Here is a 25,475-nt window from a genome sequence, read left to right on the forward strand (position 1 = left end):
CCACAGTCCTGGGATTACAGGGGTGAGCCACTGTGCCCAGACTGAGGAATGGTTTTAAAATGAACAGAACCAGACTTGGAGTGCAGCAAATTTTACATTAACATGATCTCTAACAGAATATGGTGCCTGATATGTGCCCTCTGGCCTTGGTATCATACAAGAAGAAGTCTGGAAGAAAGAAAAGAACACAGGACTGGGAATCTGGAGACCTGCTCCAGGCCTAGCCAGGAAATTTTCCGTATGACCGTAAACAAGTCCCTTCCCGTATCTGGGCCTCTGATTTCTTTCTGTTCAATGAGAAGGTAGAAGCAGGTGATCTCTAAGTTTAGTTCCAGTTCTAAAATGCTATAATTCCATAGCTTGGTGACAAAAATTCTAGATGACCAGTGATAAAAGTACAGAAGTACTGTATATAATTTATAAATTGTAAAGAAAGTCTATAACTCTGGGATTGAGGCTGGAGTTGGTATAGCAAATCAATCGTGAGCCCCTCTGGTAGTTTTCCATAATTTTCTGTTTCCAAATATATTTTTTAAAAAACCATGTGCTTAGGCCAGGTGCAGTGGCTCACGCCTGTAATCCCAGCACTTTGGGAGGTTGAAGCGGGTAGATCACCTGAGGTCGGGAGTTCAAGGCCAGCCTGACCAACATGGAGAAACCCGTCTCTACGAAAAATACAAAAATAATAATAATAATAATTAGCTGGGCGTGGTGGTGCATGCCTGTAATCCCAGCAACTCGGGAGACTGAGGCAGGAGACTTGTTTGAACCCGGGAGGCAGAGGTTGCGGTGAGCCGAGATGGCACCATTGCACTCCAGCCTGGGCAACAAGAGCGAAACTCTGTCTCAAAACAAAAAAAGAAAACAAAACAAAAAGAAAACATGTGCTTGCATCTGGAAAGGAAAACTCCAGCAACTGAGAGTTCCTTGGAGCAAAAATAGTTTTTTTAATTCTATACATTTTTTATCATCAACTTCTGAGAATATTTATAAACTGGTAAATGATAATTGAGAGGAGAACTTTACCTACATGCACACTTTTTTCAGTACTCTTAACATATTAATTTTTATCATACAAATAAAAAAATACTCTCCCAATAATATACTCTTTTAATAAAGACAGTTTCTGTTTTACTGTTATTTAAAATTTTATGAAGGTATGTTCGGATAAAAAAAACTGGCTTCCTTAATGTCAGACCTTTCACATTATATTTCAACCTCAATTTGCATGTTGCTGTTGTGAGATTCATAAATTAGGAGGTAACCGTTTCAGTAAAAAGGAAAAAGTGATGCTGTAAATTTCAAATAATAAATCCTTAACTACAGACAACTATTTTTAGATAAATATTATTTCAGAGTGAAGGACCATTTTTTTTAATCCATACTCTACACATAAGCCTCTTTCTCTTTCTCTCTCTCTCCCTCTTCTCCTTCTCCCTCCCTCCCCTCAATTAGCTAATCAGCCAATTAGGGGTTCCAACAATTACAAATGTCAGGAAAGGGATAAAGGAAAAAAAAAAACGGGAAACCAGTCAAGGTAGAACAAAATCCTTTTACTTTAAAGGGTGTCCACCATTAACCCCTAAAGAATTCTACTCCACCTTGAGGGATTTGCTATTCCCAGTCTCGACCCCTCCCACCTTCCTTCCCTATTATAATTGTTAGGTCAGTTAATTGGCTGATTAAGGATACCCTGGCATTTTTTATTAACTGGCAATTAGAGTCAGACTCAGAGGCACAGAAGATCCTTTCTGATTGGTGGTGGCACTTGAGTTACAAAGATTAATAAAGTCAAATGAGTTTTAAGGCCTGGTTTAGTTAATTCAGCCTTCTTGTATGGATATTTTGGCATCATCCATAGTTCTAATATCATCTCAGTTGCTTTCAAACCAAACTGCATTCATTCAAAAGCAGCAATCATCTAGTGTCAAAACTGAAAAAAAATCTGGCAATCATGTGAGAATATTAGATAATCACAAATCCTAGTGGTGTTTTCATCTGCCATAATAACAATTCTTATATTTTATTCACAACACTCTCATTTTCTGTCTGTCTAGGTCCATTCCGATAGAAGACCCAAGTTCCCCAATCAAAAAGCCCACAGGAGTATAATATATGACATGCCCTAAACCCTTTAGCCTAGTTAAATCCTCTCACAGTCTCTTTCCATAACTTCTTTAAGACAAAGTGGCACTTATGAAGATCCATTACACAAGGTGTCCATTATGGGCAAAGCAAATACTCCCTTAAAACCCCAAAACAGTTCATGTTATTATAAGACGATGGTATACTTGTATTAAAACCATGATCCACTAAGGCAGAACTGGATATATCAATAATAGCCTGAACAAGCAGCTGCAAAATAGGATACACTGACTGTACATGTGGTATTGGGAGGGTGGCATCCCAGAAAAATACTGGAGGCAGTACAAAACAGTAGTTAAACCCAAGAGCTTTGGATCAGGTATATATAGCCTAAGTCAAAATCCTAGCTCTACCATGTGCTTAAAAGTGTGACCTTGAGTTACTTTCTCAACATACGTGAGCCTTGTTTTTTTCATCTGTAAAATGAAGATAATAAAAGAACACACCTCATAGGCTTAATGGGAAAATTATAGGACAAATACGCAGAACATTTTTCTCAACACTTAGCACATAGTAATTGTTCAATAAACAATAGCTATTACTGGCATGACTGTCTTTCCTCGTTCAATTTACTGGATGGTTGAGGAAACCAACAGGCTTAAGGGCATGTTTGCTCTCCTGTAGATACAGTCTGAGAACTTGTGAAAACCTATAGGACAGAGATCAGAGAGCACACAATTCCAGTGCAGGAAGAGTGGAATGAGTTTGACCATCATAAACCCAAGCGTTGGGAAAAGTAACATGGCTGGGGCCAGGCATGGTGGCTCATGTCTGTAATCCCAGCACTTTGGGAGGCCGAGATGGGGGGATCACCTGAGGTCAGGAGTTCGACACCAGCCTGTCCAACATGGTGAAACCCATCTCTACTAAAAAAAAGAAAAAAGAAAAAATGAAAATTAGCCAACCATGGTGCTGGGTACCTCTAATCCCAGCTACTCGAGAGGTTGAGGCAGGAGAACTGCTTGAACCCGGGAAGTGGGGGTTGCAGTGAGCTGAGATCACGCCATTGCACTCCAGCCTGGATGACAAGAGTGAAACTCCATCTCAGAAAAAGGAAAAGAAAAAAATCAGTAAAGTAAAATGGCTGGGATCTAGGTCTAAGTCAGGTTGACAGGACTGGAGACTTGGTCAGGGGCTTGCCCAGCTTCTGGGGCCTACTAGTTAATCACAAAACCTGCTTCACCTTTGGAGTGAGACACATGAAAAATGACACCAGGCAACTCAGTATCCCATGGGGATAGAGGTTAAAAGAATGGATTGCAGAGCCAGACTGCCAGGGTTTTCATCTCTGCTGTTACTAGCTGTTTGACTTTAGGCAATGTAGTTAACCTCTCCATGCCTCAGTTATCTCATCTGTTAATTAGGGGGCAAAAATAGGTATGAATTTAAAATCCATGTTGTAAAAACTATATTAGTATTTGTAAAACTTTTAAAAGAGTGCCTGACAAAAGTGAGTTTTACATAAATTTCTGTCAAATTAAATAAGTGAAACTTATAATGTCCTCGCAGCATTCACTTGGCCTCATGTCACTAGCATCCTGCCCTCCAAATGTCAAGTGTTTAGGAGATATGATGCATTTGATCTCTGTACCAGTTTTGCAAGATGGCAGTGAGATGACCAGAGGCAGAAAGGGAAAATGGTGAGGAAGCCAGTAGTCCAAAAGCTAGTACTGTACCTCTCTATTCTGGTTCATATCCCACTGACACATGGTGACATATGGTTATCCATCACCTTTATTAGCCCTTTTAACGGAGAAGAAGAGAGCAAGGAGCAGGTCTAGCACTGGACAAAACTGGAAAAGCAGTGAATTCTGTCTGAACTTTAAATCTCTCAGAACTCCTCAGTTCAGAAGTTGCTCTCTTCTATCTCTCCAACATGCAGATATTAAACCTCCTCCTTTAAGAAAAAATCCAAATGGAAACAGAATATTAGGGTTGGAAGGTCTATCTCCAAGTTTTTTGCCCTCATATTATAGATGAAGTCACTTATGCCCATAGAGGGGAAGCGACTTTAGTTAAATGATCAAATTCATATTTTTTCCCAATCTCTTTAGATTCAGTATCAAGTTGCATTTAGAGAAGAACAATGGACTGCTCTCATCCTAACATTTGCCATTTGAATTCTTTGCAGACTGGCATGCCTTCCAAGAGTTCAAGCCAAATGCCACTTCATGAGTTCTGATGTGCTGTTTGCATGGGGCATTCCAATGCAAATTGGGTGTCTTGGTCATAACATCTTGGTCTTGTTCTTCCCTCAGATTTGCATCACTAATATATGCAAGTGCTGTACAGTTCAAGGGCATCTGGGGGGTAAAACTACATAGGAAATGTTGCCCTTTCACGGTTCTGTGTTCTCAATGGCCATTTAGTTACTATGGCAAGTTTCCCCAAAGTAGCATTTTTACTCCAACTGTGAACCTGAAGGATTATTAATCACATGGCCAACATATCAAGTAGCATGGATCACGAGTAGTAGGAGAGTAGAAGCAAAACAAAGAAGAGGTAGAATTTAGAGATAAAAAGAAAGTGATCACTGAGTCCAATTCTACCCTCATTTCCCATATTCAGTAACAAAAGTCCTAAGAAAACAAATTACAGAGCTAGTTGGGGCCAGAACATGGTTGAGAATCCAGTTCCTGATTCCTGGTCCAGGGTTCCCTCCCCTGCAAAAATCTGTGCATACGTTTTAGTTTATGTGAAAATTCCTTTGGCAATAAATATATGCCTTGAAGTGGAAGTGAATCATATTATCTTAGGGTTCATTATTGGGACTCAGTCTAACTTAAATTCACAGCCCCTCTGTGTTAAACATGTTGCTTTTTTCATGGGCAGAGAAATGCTATCATTTCAGTTAAAACCATTCCAGAAACTCTAAATATGAGAAATGGACGTGCTAGGGAAGGCTAACAATAGATCAAAATGGTACTCAAACCCTCTATGGGCTAGAACAGAAACTCCCTAAAATACTGTATTCAATTAAGGTAAGATTCTTTTTAGATAACCATACTACATTTAGAGAAATCTAATCATATAGGATTTTTATAGTACATTCTTCCCCTAATTTTCTTAGTTATCTGCTGGTCTTTATTTCCCAATGAAAACCGTACATTAACACTGCAGTTTGGAAGAAAATGAAAACATTCCTTGCTATGTTACAGGTCACCACTTAATGCGGCTGAAGTTTCATTTCTCTCCCATTAAAATTGCTTACTTGCCTCATCTGGATGTATATTAAATGGTAATAAGATACGGAATATATAAGGTTGTGACCCATGCCAGTAGGTTTTGCTGTTTTTAGAGGGGTTTTTCTTTGCTATTAATTGGTTGCACTCTATGTCAGATCTGATTCTTCTGCACCATTGTTAAGGCTGATGCTAAGGCTGATGATCCTTCAGAATACCATTGAAAAGAGAACAGCTAGAAGGAATTTCACCAAAACAAGGCACTAGAAGGAAAATTTCTGAGGACAGAGTCATGTTTTTTTACTTTTAAGTTCAGAAAAGAAAATGCATTCCATCCTGTGAAACTCGTTGAGTATGAAAAAGAGTATTTTACCAGGATAAAAAAAAACTACTCAATTTGGAATTCTGCACTGATTTCAGAGGTTTCAGGTTAAAACACATTTGCGAAAATAGAAAACTGACTAATATGAAGAAATGACTCTTACCAACTTCAAATAATGACCTGCCCTGTGGACCTATATATATTTTACGTCACCTAATAAATGTCCTCTTTAGCTGCTGGGTGTAAAGCTTCCTTTTTAATTTTTATAAATAAAATTCTATGCTAACCTCACAAGGGAGGTCACTTTTTGAAAAAATGGGGGAATTATTTTGCAATGTAAACAATCCCTCTCTAATTCATCTATTGAGAGTGGTTGGATTTTTGTTTATTAAACTTCTTATCAGAGAGCTAGCCTGCTTAGCCTTGTTTTTCAGCGCTTGAAGGACAGGACTTGTGGGGAGCAGAAAAGCAGGACAGAGGCAAGATGAGGACACTGGCGAAGAAGTCAGAAGCCCTGGGTTAACCCAGTTCTACCATTGACTAGCCAAAGGACCCTAAGCAAGTCAGCAGATCTTTCTGGGCCTCACTTTCTTCGCCTGTAATATTGTCAGATAAAGAAACTATGAAAACCAAATGTAATCATCTGTGTAAAAGCACTTGGTAAACTGTAAAATGCTAGGCAAATAAAGTTGATAATTAATAATATGTCTCCTACTCCCCCCTCCAAAGCCGACAATGGAAATGATCATCAGCAGCTCCGTACCAGGAAAACCCCATATCGAAGAATACAATTTTAATCAAATGACCTACGGTTGAGCCCTGTCTTAAATAGAAAAAGAGTGTAGTCAGGTAACATTAGAAAAGCCACATTAGATTGGAGTTAAGTTAGCCTGTATGGAGTCTCCGAGAAGGGTACCAAGGCACATGCTGTGGGAGCAGAAAACAGTTTTATTCCAGGCTAACTCAGTGTGGAAAAACATATACAACAAGTCCCCAGGTGATCAGTGAGCTTCAACTGTTTTAGGATCTATTTCAAATTTGATTCTGTATGATATATTGCAGGTAACCCTTTTCATTGATTTGAAAATACTGACCCTTTAAAGCTCAGTCCAGTTACCTCTTCCATGACCTGGCCCTGAATCCTATCAATTGGAAGGTATCTCTCCCTTGTCTGTGCCCTAATACACATGGTGAGCCTCTAGTATGGCAGTCATTTACATTTAGTTTATCATAGAATTTGTGTGTTTGTGTATATGCATATGCATGTCTGTAGTTTGAGTCGCTCACAAGAATATAGGCTCCTTAAGGGCAGAAAGCATGTCTGGGTCATCATTATATATCCTTCACAGCATCTGTCACATTGCCTTACACACATTAGTTGTCCAATAAACACTGATGACTGTTAAAGGTAATGAGAACCATTTATTTACTGTTAGGGGAGATATTTCCTTTTTCTGTTCCCTAAAACTGTCTACTTCAAGCTGTGTGAAGCTACCGTCTTGGACAAATGCTCTCATCGAGGGAATAATTTTATGGAGTAACAGCTAACCTATTTTTGAAACAAATGGAAAAACTGGTACTTAGCATAACACAATCACTGTCCTTGAAGTAAAGTGATCAATGATCCCAGATTGGACAACAGGGATTCCCAATCTGGACAGAGCTGAGTATGGCAGTGTTGATAAATCCCTCAAGGGAGGTCAGCGCGCTTAAGTTATCACAATCCTCCCTCCCAGTTACAGGCTAGGTCCGCCTAGGACAGTGCTATCCAACACAGGAGCCACTAGAAACATGCACCTATTGAGCACATGAATTGTGCCCAGACTGAATTGAGATACATTGTAAATGTAAAACACATACTAGATTTGAAGACTTAGGACAAGATTTGTAAAACAGCATTAAACATCTCAGTAATAGTTTTATATTGATTGCATGCTGAAATGATACTATTTCGGGTATACTGAGTTAAATAAACTATAGTATTAAAATTAATTCACTAATTTTTTTAATGTAGCTAATGGAAAATTTAGCATTACATATGTGGCTTTCATTATATTTCCACTAGATAGCACTGCTTAAGTGATCAAGGAAGTAAAAATGATCTATGAAGGAGCTAAAATTGGACCTTCTCTACTAAAACAAAACAAAATGAAATTCTACTCTTTTGTTTTGTTTTGTTTTGTTTTGTTTTGTTTTGTTTTGAGACAGGGTCTTGGTCTTGGTCTGTCACCCAGGCTGAAGTGCAGTGGTGCAATCACAGCTCATTACAACCTCTGCCTGCTGGGTTTAAGTGATCCTCCCACCTTAGCCTCCCAAATAACTGGGACTACAGGAGCATGCCAACAAGTCCAGCTAATTTTTGTATTTTTTTGTAGAGATGGGGCTTCACCATATTGCCCAGGCTGGTCTCAAACTCTTGAGCTCAAGGGATCCACCTGCCTCAGCCTCTCAAAGTGCTAGGAATACAGGCGTGAGCCACCAAGACCAGCCTAAGACTCTACTCTTAAAACAACTTAAATCCTAATAATTCGTACATCCACCATCTCCTTTTGAGATCAACAAGGTGCCAAAAACCAAAGGGTCATGACACAGCACTGGTAAAATAATATAACTACGTATGTAAAATATCGGAATCTGTACCCAAGCTAGGAACAGGAGTTCTCAATGAAGGCCTCCCAAGCAGAGAATTGTAAAATTTTTAGAAAGAGTTGCAAGTCAGTAAGAAAAGGCATTCTCAAAGTTTCTGAACAATGAACCTTGAATATTTACCCTTCTAACTGTGTTGACACGATATGGCAACAAACTGAAAACGGGAATGGAAAATAAAATTGAAACATTTTGCACCAGGTAGCTCGTTATCTTGCAATCTTAACAGTGTTTGTGGAATTGAATTTGGGAGAAGTTGCCTAATTGAATTTGATCTCTTTTTAAACTAAAGTTAATGTAACCAGCGTAGGTTCATACACAACCTTAAAACTCTGAGTTGACTAACATGTATCATGTGTGGACACTGTGCTGTGCTCTCTTGGCCTTTTACATAACTACTGAATCCTTGCTAGAGCACTAGCTGCTATAGGGAAGAATTAATTATAAGCTAGACCTGTGTTGTAATAAATACCCTCTTATAATCATTTCTTCTAAAGAAGGAGGGCTTCTGTGGCATAGCCCCTATGGAGAGCATCATAACAGAGCTTAAGACTACTGCACACAACTGCAGGAGTTAAATTTTATCATCCATGAAGATGTGTGTTCCATGTATCATGTGCAGATATCATCTGAAATTGGAGTATTAAAAAGAGACTTTAAGAAATAGGAAGAATTGATTTTTAAGCAAATGCAATATAAACATTGAAAGAATAGCCCTGTTAAATTGCACCTAATTCCACTTAAAACACGAAAAGTCAAAAGTGGTATAAACAGGTCTATTCAGTAAATTAACTGAATGCTTTTCTTTATATATTTTACCAAATTAGGTAAAATATAAAACATTTTTCTTTTTATATTTTACCAAATTAGGTAAAATATAAAAAGAAAAACATTCAATCCAGGTATTTGGCATGTGAAAACAGAGTAAGCAGTTGATTAATCGATCTATTTTCTTTCTTTCTTATTTATTTATTTATTTTGGAAAGACGGAGTCTTGCTCTGTTGCCCAGGCTGGAGTGCAGTGACATGATCTCGGCTCACTGCAACTTCCGCCTCCCAGGTTTAAGTGATTCTCCTGCCTCAGTCTCCCAAGTAGCTGGGATTATAGGTGCCCACCAACACACCCAGCTAGTTTTCATATTTTTAGTAGAAACAGGGTTTCACCATGTTGGCCAGGCTGGTCTCGAACTCCTGACCTCAAGTGATCCGCCCGCCTTGGCCTCCCAAAGTGCTAGGATTACAGGCGTGAGCAACCGCCAAGCCAATCGATCTATTTTCAACAGGTTGTGTGGATGCCCTATAGGCACAGACTTAGTCGGAAGGCTAAAAAGAAGCAAAAATCCGATGACATATAGTAAAGTGCAGATGGTCTCAGTGACCCAGCAACCTCTGTCCAACTTCACTCATATTAGAATGATCTTACACTGGGTTGTTTTTAATGAGACCCAAATCTATTTATGTATTTTCCTAGTTTTCTTTATCATCTCCTTGTGTGCCATTGAGTAGTTTTTGAGGACACAAGCCACTATTACAATGTTGTCAAGGCCCTTCTCGTTTTCTAGTTCAAATCCTTGTTCATGCTGTTTGCTAAGTACTTGTTCCCTGTGACAGCTTTCAGCCAAACAGAACACACTGAATGCTGCATTCCAAACCACTCTGTCCTGCTGGGCTCCGAGTAAAACAAGCTCTTCAAACTCCATCATGTGAACTTTTCACAAGGAACAATCTCCCTCAGACAATTCCATTCAGAGATACTATCCGTGAAACTGGGACTGGGGGAAGAGGTGACATCACAGGCTTCCCCCTCTGGCCAGGGTCATGACCACCAAAGTTGTATTTAAGAGGCTCCCACGTGGTTTGGCACATGATTTCCTTAACGATCTGACATTTTCCCCAACTTTCCCATAAGCTTCTAATTTAAGATATTCACACTTAAACACAAAATTGGGTTCTGGTGTCAAGAAAGCCTGCGATTTCAAGAAGTAAAGAATGAATAAATTGCAGCTGGGGTCTCTATTAGGGATAGGAGGGTAGATGTATGACATACTATATAACACATGCCATATGTGAGGGTTTGGGGCAGTACTTTAGGAAACATAGAAACAAAAAAGCATTATATCCAGCCAAGAGGCTGGAAAAGTTGTGATTTTATTTTTTACAAAAAGGAAGGAAGAAAAAGATGAGAAAAAGTTAAATGAGTTAGATTTTATTATTTTTTTCAATGTCTGAAGCCAAGGTTTGGAAACGGGAATTTTGAAAAATACAAGAGGATTATTCCACTGAGATGGATAGCCAGCTTGTCTGCAGTTAAGCTACAATAGAAGGAGCACAGCACACCCAGCTGCATTCCGAGGAATCTGGGGCTTTTTCAGAAAGACCTGCCTGGCAGCTCCTGAAGAAGGTTTTGGACTCTCCTAAAAGCTTTTTAATGTGAGAAGAGCAGCTCATGGATCCAAAATGGTTTATATTCCAGTTCTCACAAGAGTTGGGGCATGTGGACTCGGTGACCTTCCAATTCTCCCTTTAGTCCAATGAGTCTGTGAACTCATCTCTCTGTGTAACATCCTCCTGCTCAACTTATTTTTGAAAAACAACAGTGCCCAAAGAAGGGGACATTTGGCTGTAATGTGCCTCCTAAGCCTTTGGAATTTTTTGTTTGTTTGTTTTCATTCTTGACCTGCTGAAGAAGATGGAACTAAAAGAGAGGGAAGAGTGTGCTGTGCACACACATTCCCATTCTACAAGCAGCTCTGCCACTCCCACCTAGTGAATTTCCTGCCTCAGAATTGTTTCAACTTGGCAGTCCTTATTTCCAATGGGCTCACAGAGCCCAACCGGTCAAATAGTAGATTGCTAAAATGAGAGCATAATAGAAAGGTTATCACTACCATTGCCTACTGAATTACAACAGAGATCAGAAAGTACCAGAACTGTGAGGACTTTAGCACAACTAACTCCCTTATTTCATATATCAAACAAAAAAGGGTCCAGAACAGAAATCAACTTGCTTAAGGTGATCAGGAAAGTCAAAGCTTAAACCACGATCCTGCATACTTTACCAGATGCCTGAGACACTGCAGTTTTGTCTACAAATGGGAATCCTGATAACTTATTTGCTACCCTTCTTTACAGAAACATGTTTAATGTCACATAGAATAAAACTGTTCCCCCAAGGTTTTGTTTTCAGCTTTCCTTACCCTAATATAATTTTATGACAAAGACAATTTTTTCACTAAAACATAAATGTACAGTGTAATATCGATTATGCTTTTTCAACCTACACATGCAATCATGGAGATTCTTACACACCTCCCTAGGGAAGTGAGCCCCTTGCAATAAGAATGAACAGTTTACAGACTAGTGGGGCAGACAAAGAAGCAAACCGACAATTACAGTGATAAGTCCAAAGTGTGGGGATTTAATCCTGACTCAGAAGGACAAGGAAGGTATTAAAAAAAAAAAAAAAAAAAAAACGGTAAAGCCTGAGGTGAGCTTTGAAGGCTGAATAGGAGCTAGGCAAGCAACGGGGGGCGTTCCAGACCAAGGAAACAACAAGGCAAAAGGGCCCAGAGGCAAAGATTATAGAAAATTCAGGAAACTTCAAGCGTTCAAGTAGCCTAGTTTGGCTGGTGGCTAGAGCACAGTGGCAGTGGCAAGGAGTCACTTGTGTTCCCTGAATGCACACTTCCAACAGCTTCCCCTAAATAAACACAGCATAGTAAAAAGAGTATGCTTACCATGCCAGAGCGGCTTCATAATCAAGTTCCCCAGCCCCACCTGACCATCAACATATTAATTACAAGGTCATACACAATGTAACTAAGGGAGGTACAGTGAAGGGAGCAACGGACTGGAACTTACCAATAAGTCACTGTGGCCCTTTCTAGTGAGGTCAGCTGCCGCATTTGTAAAATGAGTAGTTGACCCTGCCCTGAATAATCCTTAAGGTCCCTTTTGGTTTTGTGTTTGCAATCTAGTGACCGTGCGTATGCTACTAGAAGATCAAACATAAAGGTCTGTAGACCTCCACAAAGGCCCAAGGTCATCAGCAACCAATCCTCCCCTGATCCCTACTCCATCATTTTATAAAAGGCAAAGTGATCTAACTGCAGTGTTCCCAAACTATCAGTGCATATGCAATTTTCACTAGAAAGCAGAGGTCTAATGGATAAAATATGCAACTAGAGGTTAGGAAATCAGAGCCTTCTTCTCTCAGGCTCCTATAAAAAGAAAAAAAAATCAGGAAATTTCAGTTATTAACAAGTGTTTGCCTCAGTCTTATCTAACTAAGCTCCCAGTAAGAGAATGTATGAAATATGCAAAGTGATGACAAAGATATCTACAAATGAGAAGATTCACTTTAAGCCTGCATAGAAAGTTCGAAAACAATGATCAATTTAAAATTAGCTCCTTGAATCCATCACTTGAATCCATCACAATCAGAATCAGGATGAGTTTTCAGACTTCACTGTGCAACACAATTACTGAGACCTCTTCCTGAAAGCAGGTAGCTTTGGGGAACCTCCCATTAAGATTTTAATTCAGCAAGGGCAATTCTAAAGTCACCAGTTTCACAAACTCCTCAGGAGATTCTCATGAGCGGTAGTCATGGGACGGACCACACTGCAAAAAGCTGAATCTGGTAGTTAGGAATGAGCGTAAAGATACACAGCAGAGAATTATCTACAAATTAGGGTATGGGCTTCAGATGCCTTCCCTGGGCAGTAAGTAAATAGAGAAAGGGGGAAGGAGAATAGATATACTTGGGTCTGGATGGAGTCCTACTCATCCACTCATTAAATAAATATTCATCGTGTGCCCATATGGATCAGGCACTGTACTAGATACTAGGGATTACAGAAGTAAACAAGACAAATGAGGTCCTTGCCCTCATATTGACATGACCTCTTATGACCTTCCCTACCTACCTGTTAAAACTGCTGCGGTTGATCAGTCCTATGGACCCCAATGATTCCACTGCATAAGAAGCAGGAAGAAAAAAAAAGGGAATGGCCACTTTGTTTCATCAAAACTAGCCTTCCAAGAGATACTGCTGTTGGAAGTGAAGGCTTTCTTAGCCTTAAAGAAGCACTGTAGAACACAGTGGAGCTGTTTCCTACCTTGTAAGCTTTGTGGTGTGCGAGGGTGGAACGAGCAAAGGCTTGCCAGAGAAAACCCTGTCAAGGTAAACATCTCCCCCAGCGCGGGTTAACCAAATGGCCACATCCCAGTAAAATGCATCCTACAGGGATACTCTGTCCTGTCTCTGTCTCTGCCCCCGTGTCTCACTTTTGGACAACCCGGCATTCTGTCAAACTAACCTTCCTAAACCAGTATTACCTCCTGCACTTAGAGAGAACCTAAAGTACTGGCGACAGGCATTTGAGACCCTAAACACCTTGGCTTGTACCTCCCCTACCCACTTCCTGTGATTCCCTGAACCCACTTCACTGTTTGCTCCTTCTCAAACTTTGTTAGACACCGTTCCCTGTTGGCATCCCCGGACACTCCCTTCCTACCCATTTTTCTGGGCCCGGTTCAAATGCTACTTCTTCCAGAAGCTGTGACCCTCTCAGCAAGGAGAGTCTCTGACCTCTGAATTCTGCACAGCCCTTGGGCACTTTTCCCAGTTAGAAGCGTGCTTTTGGCTACATAATTTATCTTCCAAGGCAGGATGTGCTCTTTGAGGATAAGAATTGTTTTTATGCTTTTTTATATCCCTTCTCAGGACCTAGCACAGTACCTCAATAGCCAGATTTTTTCTGTTTTTTTTTCTTTCTTTTTTTTTTTTTTTTTTGAGAAGGAGTTTTGCTCTTGTTACCCAGGCTGCAGTGCAATGGTGCGGTCTTGGCTCACTGCAACCTCCACCTTCTGGGTTCAAGAGATTCTCCTGCCTCAGCTTCCTGAGTAGCTGGGATTACAGGTGCCCACCACCACGCCCCGCTAATTTTTGTATTTTTAGTAGAGATCGGGTTTCATTCACCATGTTGGCCAGGCTGGTCTCGAACTCCTGACCTCAGGTGATCTGCCCACCTCGGCCTCCCAAAGTGCTGGGATTACAGGCATGAGCCACCATGCCCGGCCAGCCAGTTTTTATTATATCGTGGAATTGACTTTATTTTGTTTTGTTATTTTAATGCATTCATCAATTACAAATCTACTCGAAAGGCCATGCTAATGAAGCAGAAACAACTCTTGTGTGAACATAAAGGCAAGGTTGTGCCAATCTATAATATTTTATGCACTGGTTTTGGGAGACCCTGGGAAGATTGGGCTTTTTAACTTCCCCTGACTTCAATAATCATACTCCCACCTCCCTTCACCCTCTCCAACACCCCAGACTCCACACCTGCTCTACATCCTTCATCGCCTCCACACCACCCCACCCCACCCTTATTTAAAACCATTCTAGCCTTTTAGGTGCCCTAGGACCTTGGCTTCCATTTTTTTTCTACCTTTACACACTCCTTCTCATATTTTTTCAGGCGAGAGGAGGTAGATGTTTCATTACTCCTGATTGCAAAGTGCATCCTTCAGGCAACTTCAGGAACTCCAAGGTTGCCCTAGTATCCAGATTGGTGACCCTGAGTGCTCATGAGCTCAACACACTTACACAAGATCTGTGATATTCAGGCAAGTTTCAAATGTGAAACAGTAATTTCCAGTTCAAACACAGAGATTATACTTGCTGATTTTAAAACTGATCTACTTTTCTGCTTTTTCTAAAATAAAATGATTTTAACGTTTTATTGATTTTTATTTATAGAGAAGGGAGAACCTTTATTGAGTACTTTATGTGCCAAGATTGTGCTGGACACTTGAAATATAAATTTCACCTGATCCTCACAACCACCTTAGGAGACACACAGTTCCATTTTACAGATGAAAAACTGAGGTCAATAGACATTAAATAACTTGCTCAAAATCATGCAGTTAATTTATGGAGCTAGGATTCTGCAATTGGTCCTTTTAAAACAAAGCTCACACTCTTTTGGTTATACCATGCTGTACCCTTAATTAAAACCCAGAAGTTCAAAAGGCTGGGCACGGTGGCTCACGCCTGTAATCCCAGCACTTTGGGAGGCCAAGGTGGGTGGATCACAAGGTCAGGAGTTCGAGACCAGCCTGGCCAACATCGTGATACACCCCCCCCCCGTCTCTACTAAAACTACAAAAAATTAGCCGGGCGTGGTGGCAGGCACCCATAATCCCAGCACTCAGGAGGCTGAGGCAGGAGAATCCCCTGAACCTGGGAGGCGGAGGTTGCAGTGAGCCAAGATCACGCCATTGCACTCCAGCCTGGGCAACAGTGCAAGGCTCCGTCTCAAAAAAAAAAAAAAAAAAAAAAAAACACACACACACAAGTTTATTCTGACTACTTGGTCTTCCACTTCAAAACAGAGATCATAAAAAAGATGTAACCTCAGAAAAAGGAACTTTTTACATTCCTAAGGAAAAAGAGCACCACTGGGCCACCATCTTATTTTATCAGGGTCTCAAGTTGATGGTTTAGTTTTCCCCAAAAGAGCACTGAATTGACTCAATATCAAGTAATATCTGCGTAACCACCACAGCACCTCTTTGCAGCATCATATAATCACCAAAATCAACAATTTTTCAAAATTAAAAAATCACAGCCTAATATGTATTACTTGCAGTTTCTTTCTAGAAATTAAGTGCATGGTATAGTGAGGTAAAAATGGAAGACTCCAGATTTCACAAAGATGTCAAGTTTTACATTTTGATACAATGCAATTGAATTGGCAAAGACCATTAAAGTCAACAATTACCAACGAAAAAAGTATTCTATAACTAAGTAAACACCTGCTATGACTTCCCTTTAAGAATAAATAAGGTCACATTTATTCATTCAATGAACATTTATTGAGCACCTGGAACTGTGCTAGGTGCTGAGGAATATAACTGTGAACAAGATAAATCAGACTCCTGCCTTGACCAGATAAGTTTGCTTTAAATGATCCTGCTAACTACTACATATTTGTTCTCTGATAGGATTATATTTTTTGGAAAGTCAGTGTCATATGAAGCCTCTTCTGGAATACTTTTAAAGTTTCTTCATGGCAAAATTGTTAGAAATCTTTGTTTAACTTAGAGAAGGGAAGAAAAACGGTCTCCAGTAACCTTTAGACAAGCGTGTCGAAGGTTGAGTTCACTCTCAAGCAATATGGCAGCAGGCAACCAATGAGGCAGTTTAGACCATTCGGTTGCGCTTTTGGATTGGTGAGTCTGTGGTGCCATCACCGCATTGGGCCGAGGTGCGCTTGCGGATCCCCCCACTGTCCAGATGGAGGGCCAGTTCCTCTGAGCCGAAGGGATTCAAGTCGTCCTCCAAGAAGCTACTTTTTCGGCGCCCACTGCTGGCGACACCGCTGTCTTGAGGCGAGTCGCCTGATCGCATGCTGATGCCGGCCATAGCGCCACTGAGGCCATGCAGGGCGGTCGCCTCCTGGAAGGGCTGCAGGTCGACGTCCACCGATGAGCTGGACTCAGTTGCCACAGCCTGGCTGGGGGCCCCAGTGGGTGGCTTCGGGGGTGTCCTAGGAGTGCGAGGTGGAGGAGGAGCGGGGGGCACTTTGCCACACAGGAAGCTAATCAAGTCTTCACGACGAATGGTGCTCCGGCCCTTTTTCACCCACTCCAGCACATCTTTGATGCGACGCTGGTGGCCAACCTGGACCCCCAAGTGAAAACTTCGTTGGTGGGCATCCCCGCTCTCTTTGTAGAGGCTGGTCACGGCCATGGCCGCATTCTGGAAGGGGTCCCACATGGAAAGTCCTTGCTGTTGGCACCCAGAATCCTTGTAAAGCTGAGCAACGGCGGTGGCCGAGATCTGGAAGAGGTGCCACAGCTTCTGCTTCTCGCTCTTGAGCCCCGCCAACTCTGCAGCCGCCTCCTCCTGCAGCTCGGGGGGCAGCTGCTCCTCCTGCTCGGCCTCAGCCAGGCACTGGCGCTCCCACTTGGAAAACCAATGCTCCGCGACCTCGGCCTCGCCCTCCTTCTGCTGCTCCTCCATCCTCCTCTTCAGGCCGCGCACCTCCACCACCGCCTACTGCTCCGCCGCCGCCGCTGCCGCCTACTCTTGGTCCTCCACCTCCTCACCTCCTGCTCCGAGCTCCCCGCCTCCTTCAGCGGCCGCCGCCTCCTTCGCGTGCGCCGCCCTGCGGGCGGGCGGGCGGGCGGGCCGGCGCGCGGGCGGCGGGGCCCTGAGGCCAACTGCTGCAGCGCGAGTCGCCCGCGGCCCTGGTGCACGCCCCGCCCCGCCCGCCGGCTCAGCCACCGGCAACGGCGCGGACGCTGCCTTCGCGGCCGCGGAGATAACCCCACAGCCGCCGGCGCCGCCGCGATGCCCCCTTCCGGCCCCGCGGTCCGCTCCTACGGCCCCCCCATGGCGCTGCGGCCTCCCAGCCGCTGCCGCCTCGGTCGCCGCCGCTGCTGCGGCCCCGCAGCTCGGTCCCAGCCCCCGCTTGCGCTGCGGCTGTAGCACCGGTAACTCGGAGGGGGGCTGGCAGGAGCGCTGCCTCAACGCGGCGCCTGCCTACCTCTTAGCCCTCTTTTCACACATTTTTGGGACTTGTCGGCTTCATCCAATGAGCTGATCAAATTTTACATCCTATGTTGCCAGAGAGGATTATGGGGCAACTTGATGGTGTCGATCACATCCAGGGCGCCGATCCGGGGAGGCCGGGGGAATAAAAGTGGAAAGAGCACGGCCCTCGTGGGTAGGCAGGCAGTCTGGACCCCAGCAATGTCCTCCCCACACTAGATGTCCGAAAAAAGTGTTTTCCGTGAACAAAAGTAGTATTTTGTAGAAGAAAAAGAAAATCACAGGGAAAGTGCCTGCTGCTTCTTCTTGGGCCTCAGTTTCCCCAAGTATCCAATGAAGTTGTTAAACAAGGTCTCCGGAAAGTGCTGCAGTCCTGATTGAGCTCTTTCCTGCTGTCCCTGCAAAGCACTACTCTGGGGTTAGTTTCATACTTATCAAATTCTAAGAGTAACGGCCAGAAATGGTATTGATCCCCCCTTCATTCTTGCAAAGGTTTTTGTCATTAAGAAAAATGGGGTGGAGAGTGGATTCTGTGTGGACTGCTCTCAAGTATTGAAAATTCCAAGATGAAGAAGTAAGGGGAAAGAAAAAAGGAAAAAAAAAAAAAAATGAATGCCCAAACACGAGATTTTCTGTTCGAATATAAAGTTCAGTCCCTTTTAGGAAAGAAAGAAAAAAAAATACCTAATTTCCCACACCCTAAAAATTCCAACTAGTTAAAACATCATAATAATACCAAAATTAAGCTAAAACGGTATGGAACACTAACGTCATTTCCTTGGGTTCAGTAACAAATTCCTTGTAATAATGCAATCTTTTTTCAGTGCAGACAATTCCAGAGCAAACTGTGTTAAAAGAAAAAAAAAATCACTGAACTAAAAATAACATCAAAAGTTGGAGGAACTAATGTAATCAATTTTAAGATTTAGAGAAAAAAGAATTTTTCAGTTTTTGTGTGGAAAAATTGCTAAGTATCCAGAAAGCCTTACAGACATAAATAAAGCTAACTCTTCTAGCAAAATCTGTCTAATAATTCCCAAAAATGAAAATTAGGACATAAAATAAAATTATTAAGTTTTATCATCTCCCTTAAAAGAAATACATGTTTCTAAGTTAAATTTAGAAGAGAAGGAGAAGAGGGAATTGTGCTCTTTCTCTGCAAACCGGGCTTTTTCACGATTCATTAAACCCTTTTTCCATATGTGTAATTGGACTCTTCTCATTTACATAAACGAAGGATGAGGCAAAAGACCTAAGACCAGCCTAAGAGGAGAGATGCGTTTCTCATTCTTTTATGTTCAGAAAATACATTGTGGAAGAAACCAAGAAGGCAGACCCTACTTCATCCCCCACCCCTCACCAGACCTGAAATGTTAATACTTCATGGCCAAGGAGTAGGCAGGGTTGCAGCGCTTTGAGGGTTGCCCTACGTATGGTGTATCACAGTTATTATCACAGGCACATGCTTCTGTTTTATTTTCTCTAAGTAAAAAGTTTAGACCAAAATGACTGACGATAGGACAGCATATCCTACTTTCTCTTCTCATTTTTGACTGGGTTAAAAACCAAGAAGAAAGACTGCTCTGTCTTTTAAAGAGCACAAACCTCTGCTTGGGCTTGAGTTGTCTGGCTGGTATCCTCCATTCAGTTGGTTTCAGCACCTGATTAATTAGTTAATTAGTACTTAGAGCTGACTAGCCCTGGTCGGCAATTTTCATGCCCTGCATGGTGAAATGTTGAATCCCACATTGAAATTTCTGTGTCGCACACCCTAATTATTATCACGCCACTACTTTTTAAACCATTGCACCAAATTATTATTATAGACAGGGCCAGACAACTGTGTGAGAATATGTTCTTTCTGAGAAATAATGGTAGACAATATTTTTCACTGTTGTCCTTAACACATTTAAATAAAACAATTGAGTGGAGAAATTCTAATTCAATTAGCCTCCAACTCTTTCTATTGAGAAAATGATTTTTATATAAGAGAGATGTTAGAAAAAAATCGCACCAGAAATTTTAGTAATGTTTTATTAGTTCCCAGGATGCCAAAGATGTGTTTATAAGATACCCTATCTGACATTAGCTTTCTTCCTATATAATTCTAAAGTGTCCGGATTATTTTTAAAATAATAGGAAACAGATACTAAACAAAAAGACCATTTTTTTACTTGCTCTAAGGAAATGATGCTATCTGTGTATGTGTGTGAGGGAGAACTTTTGATGTTTAAAAAAAAAAACTGACATGGTTTAGGAGTAAGTTTTCTGCGGGGAAAAAATATTCCTTTGCCACTGCCTCATTCTTCCATAAGTTTGATGTCATGGGTAAGGTTAAATATCAAGTAGGGAAAAATATTGTTAGAAAATAAGTTAGGACACAAATCTATAGCAGTCTAATTTTTACCATTTCTCAGTATACCATTACCAAAATGGGCTCCAGTATCCATGATTTCCAGTATTATTGCTAGCTATTTTCACCTGGAAACAATCCTTATATATCAGTAGTGGGTTGCTTGTAATTGTAAGAGCTAAATGGTACACAAAACTGGATACACAACCACATAGACCAGTAAATGGGTCAGACTGAAAGCAAAAGTAAACACCAACCTTAGGAAATGAAAGAAGTTAAAAGATAAGTGTTAAGGACCTTATTCTTTTTGGAGAATAAAACAAGATTTAGTAGCTTTCCACTTAATTTAAATGAAAAGAATCACTACCTTACATATTGCAGTGATAATGTAATGGGGAAAGAAAACAAAAACGTCTTTGTACAAATGACACCTCCTATAGTTGTTGTGAAGAAACTTTTCCCCTTGGTATCTGCTAACAAATTCTAATTAATGCTGCACATTCCTTTACTGAAATCATTTAATGCGTAACAAGGGGGGTAAAAAGAAATGCTGAATGCTCGTGATTGCCCTGTTAGAATTATGGGAGTGAAAGCCTGGGGCCCCAAACTTACTGTCTATTAAAGCCAAGCTTTGAAAAAGAAATGCAACCTACAAAAGCTGTCAATCTCCCTTGCCCCTAAAGCCTGGGTTCACATGGATTCAAGTGACAGCCCTCCTCCCCCATGCACAATACATCAATCTGTCTCTCCCACAAGCACCCACAGCCCATTGTGCTGGCCGCAGGTGCCTATTATGGCACCCATGGCTGCCTCCCACAGCTCCGCCCCTGAGAAACAGGAACTGCACACAATGGAGCCCTGTGGGAAGACAGAGGTGGGTGTTGGGAAGGATAACAGACAGATGGTAAAGGGTACAGGGTAGTAAGGTAGTTTCAAAACAAATGTCAAACATTCAAAATTATTGCTTTCACGTGCCCCCCCCCACCTTTTTGAATTGCCTTTGCTTCAATCACCATCTGCCATAATTATGAAAACACATACCTGTTAGGATGAATATATGCTCTTCTTTTTGGGTCTTGGTCGAGGGGATGACCTTCAATACTCTACTCCTATTTAGCCTCTAGGTTTCTCAAGGTCGCAGACTGAGGAGTTTTAGTTAAGTGACACCAGTAGAGCATATAGGGGAAGGAAGAAATAGTTCTATTTTTTTTTTTTTTACAAGTCTTGTGATTTCCTTTTAAGCTTAGTTTGGGGATTCATAAGAGGGTAAAGGTGATGGAAACTAGTTGCTTTGGGTAATATGTCAGTGAAATCAAAGTGTTATGAGATGTCTTAAAATATCATACTAAGCAGGTGGAAATTCTTAGGCCATTTCTTTTCTGATAGGGAGATACAAAAAGGGAGATGAGGTAGATTTAATAATAAAAGTACTGAAGGTCTCTGACTCAGCCTCTTTTCCTATTCTTAAACATGCCAAAATAAATAAGTAAAATTGTAAAAAAAAAAAAATAACAAAATACTATTGACATTGAATACCATTATCAGAAGTAGTACATTTTTAACATTTCATCTTATTAAATGTCACTTGCCGATAGTATTTTCATCTTTGGAGTTCTGGACTAATTAAGAAGCAATGAGTGGAAGAATTAAAATATATGCCAAAAACACATATATTAGTTCAACTAATTTGATTTAGTTGATTTTGTCCTTATATAGTCATCTCTGTATACCACCTATTCCTGTTTCCAAGATAATCTGTCATAAATCAAAACCAAATTAATAATGATTTCATCACTACTCTTACTACCTGACTCAAACAGAAAGCAACCAAGAAAAATCTGGCACAATTATAAGTCATGGTCAAGACAATTAGTGACTTGTTGGGATGAGGGTACCCCCCAGAATAATGCCAGAAACTAAAACCAGCCAGCTTTCTTGAAGCAAACAACAGGGTCTTGGTTTGTTGTCAAAAACCACAAACTAGGCTTTAACTAGGAACTGTCAGAGATCCAAGTGAGCTCTTGGCCAGGGAGAGCTTAATTAGCAGAGTTGGTTTGGTTTTTAAATTACACAAGAAAAACAACCAATACAGTATGAAAGCATACAGTGATCTAATGTAACACAAAATTCACTATTCCATTATATGTGTGTGTAGTAGTTTTGCACATTTTATTAACAATTTAGATTTAGATTTCAAACATTATTTTTGTGCCCATTCCTAGGGCATGGGGTTTTTTTTGTTTTGTTTTGTTTTCTTCTTGTGTATCTTTTCAGAGATTCTTATGTCTTCATCACCAAATGCAAATATGCATGCCTCCTCTTTTTAATATAAATGGTAGCATATGCTATTTCTTTTTAACCTGATGGATCTTGGGGATCAGTCCATATCAGAACAGTAAGAGCATATGTTATTTGTAAATATTAAGACTCTAGTTCAACAATGGGAAGTTTATTTATAAATTGTTTCTATGACATCCAAAATATTCAGAGTTCAAAAGAAATCCCCAAGGCTTTCCACTTAATCCATGGCCCGTTTTTCAAATCTCTGGTATCTTACAAAAATGACATTGCTTAATTAACTAATTAAAAAATGCCAGGTTTTAGCTATAAAATTTGTTGACAATACATACTCTCCTTTTCCTCTTCTTTTACCTGTGCTCCAATACTAAGCTCTTTGACTTCTAGATGTTTTCCATGGAGCTACTGAGTTTTTATTTTATTTTATCTTATGATTTTAATTTTTAGAGATGGGATCTAACTATGTTGCCCAGGCTGGAGTGCAGTGGCTATTCACACACACACCATCCCACTACTGATAAACACAGGAGTTTTGACCTTCTCCGTTCCTGGGCTAGATCACCCCTCCTTGGGCAACCTGGTAGTCCCTTGCTCTCAGGAGGTCATCATATTGATGCTGAACGCAGTGCAGACGCCCTATCGTCATAGGGCGCTACAACCCAGAACTCCTCGCTCAGGCCATCCTTCTGCCTCAGCCTCCTGAGTAGCTGAGATTACAGGTAAGTGTCACCACACCCACCTATTTTAAAATTCACATCGTTCATTGGTTAAAATTGAAGATTATATTGTCAGACCAAACTGAGTTCTAATTCTGGCTCTGGAGCTTGAAAGCGGTGTGACTTAACTTCTCTGATACTCAGTTTTCTCTAAAATAAGGATAATAATAGTACCTACTTCATAGGTTTGTAGTAAAGAGTAAATGAGACCATGAACTCACACCTAAAATAATGCCTGTTACATAGTAAATCCTCAATAAACAGTATATATTATTACATTCTTATTATTAATAATAACAGCTATAGGACTCTAAGGATTAGCTAAATGGGGTCCCAAATGTGACTAATCAGCAAAGTCACTTGAGGGAGCTTTTCAGAAACACCCATACCCCAGCTAATTGAATAGATTGGTGGTGAGGCCTGGGAATCTGTGTTTTAAAGCATCACGGAGATACGCATAACAGAAAGTTCAAGATGACAACTACTAAGCTGACCAAGAAAGCAATAGGTCATAATTAGAACAGGAAATCAGGGAGGTCAGTGAAAAATACTCTTAAGATGGACACAAATTCCATAATCAACCCATGTAAGAAACCAGAAGTTAGTTATACGTGGTTTTGGTTGTCAATAAAACAAATACAATTAGGAACTCTAAAGAAAACAAAAAGCTGTCCTACGATCTTGGTTCTAATAAGAGGCATACTAAAACGTGGCATCATCCTGAGCCATTGAAGGAGTGTAAGAAAAGATAATCCATTTGATTTTGACACTTGAAACATTCTCCTTCAAGCAGCCCTTCTTTGGTGCCATATGATTACATTTTTTTCTCTCTGGGTCCAATCACACACCTCAGTCTTGCTGTGAGTATTATTTACATGGAATTTACTATTGGAAACGTTGATTTAAATTAAGCCTGTAATTTTTTTTTTTTTTTTTTTTTTTTTTTTTTTTTTTTTTTGAGACAGGGTCTCATTTTGAGACAGCCTCCTGTTACCCAGGCTGCAGTGCAGTGGTGCAATTATGGCTCACTACAGCCTCAACTTCCCGGTCTCAGGTCATTCTCCCACCTCAGTACCATCTCCGTAGCTGGGACTACAGGCACGTGCCACCCTGCCCAGCGAATTTTATGTATTTTTTTCATAGAGATGGGGTTTTGCCATGGTGGCCAGGCTGGTCTCAAACTCCTGGGCTCAAGCAGTCCACCGGCCTCAGCCTCCCAAAGTGCTAGGATTATAGGCATGTGCCACCATGCCTAGCTGTAAACTTTTAATTTTAAGGTAATTTTAGATTCACATGTAGTTGTAAGAAACAACACAGAGAGAGCCAGAGGATCCAGTGTACCCTTTACCCCATTTTCCTCACTGATGGCACTTTGTAAAATTATAACACAATATCACAACCAAGATATTGACGTTGGTACATTCAAGGTACAGTCAAAATACAGAACAATTCCATCACCACAAGAATCCCTTATGGTTCCTTCTTATATCTACACCCACTTTCCTCCAAAAGAAACTTTCTCCTAAAGTGGCTGTATCATTTTACATTTCTACCAGCAATGTATGAGTGATCCAGTTTCACCATATCTTCCAAAGCATGTTATTGTACTAATTTTAGCCCTTCTGATAGATACATAGTGTTTTTAATTTAAGTCTCTCTAATATTTAATGACGTTGAACATATTTCCATGTGTCTATTTGCCATCTGTATATCCTCCTTTGTGAAATGTTTATCTCTTTTGCCCATTGATTTGATTTTTTGAATCAAGCTAGAGATACAGCAGTCTGAAGATTTCATTAAAGTTGTAAAATGGATTTTTTTTGTTTTTAATTTTGTCATTTTATTTTTAAATTTAACACTTAAAAAGCACTTTCTGCATGCCAAATATAATTTTAAGTGCTTTGAAATATTTATTTCGATTTCAGTAAAATTGTGTCTTACAGCAACCCTATGAAGATGTTATCATCTCCATTTGACAATTGAGGAAAGTGATGGCACAGAGAAGTTCAGTAATTTACCCAAGATTACATAGATAACAAGTGTTGCAACAGAGATTTGAACACAGGGCGTAGTTACTATGAGCTTAATAACGTACAAGAAATGTTACACCTGGCAGACGTCGGAAACAGTGGAGGGAGAAAGAGGGTAGGCAAGTGTCTCTGAAATGAGTGCCAATAAACATTGTATGTAATTAATGGATCCAGAAATAGAGATTTAAGTATATTACTTAAAGTTATAAAGGCAACCA

The 25,475-nt window shown here is 40.7% G+C and overlaps 1 protein-coding gene across 1 annotated transcript; it reads right to left on the minus strand.

The window, feature by feature from the left end:
• Window positions 1–15,048: 15,048 nt before the first annotated feature.
• Window positions 15,049–17,439, minus strand: HAPSTR2 (HUWE1 associated protein modifying stress responses 2). The gene has a single exon (XM_007992863.3). The coding sequence runs from the start codon at window positions 17,327–17,329 to the stop codon at window positions 16,508–16,510; it is 822 nt and encodes a 273-aa protein (XP_007991054.1). The 5' UTR covers window positions 17,330–17,439; the 3' UTR covers window positions 15,049–16,507.
• Between the last annotated feature and the right edge of the window lie 8,036 nt (window positions 17,440–25,475).

The sequence above is a fragment of the Chlorocebus sabaeus genome, chromosome X (genome assembly GCF_047675955.1).
Source record: "Chlorocebus sabaeus isolate Y175 chromosome X, mChlSab1.0.hap1, whole genome shotgun sequence".
NCBI classification, from domain to species: Eukaryota; Metazoa; Chordata; class Mammalia; order Primates; family Cercopithecidae; genus Chlorocebus; species Chlorocebus sabaeus.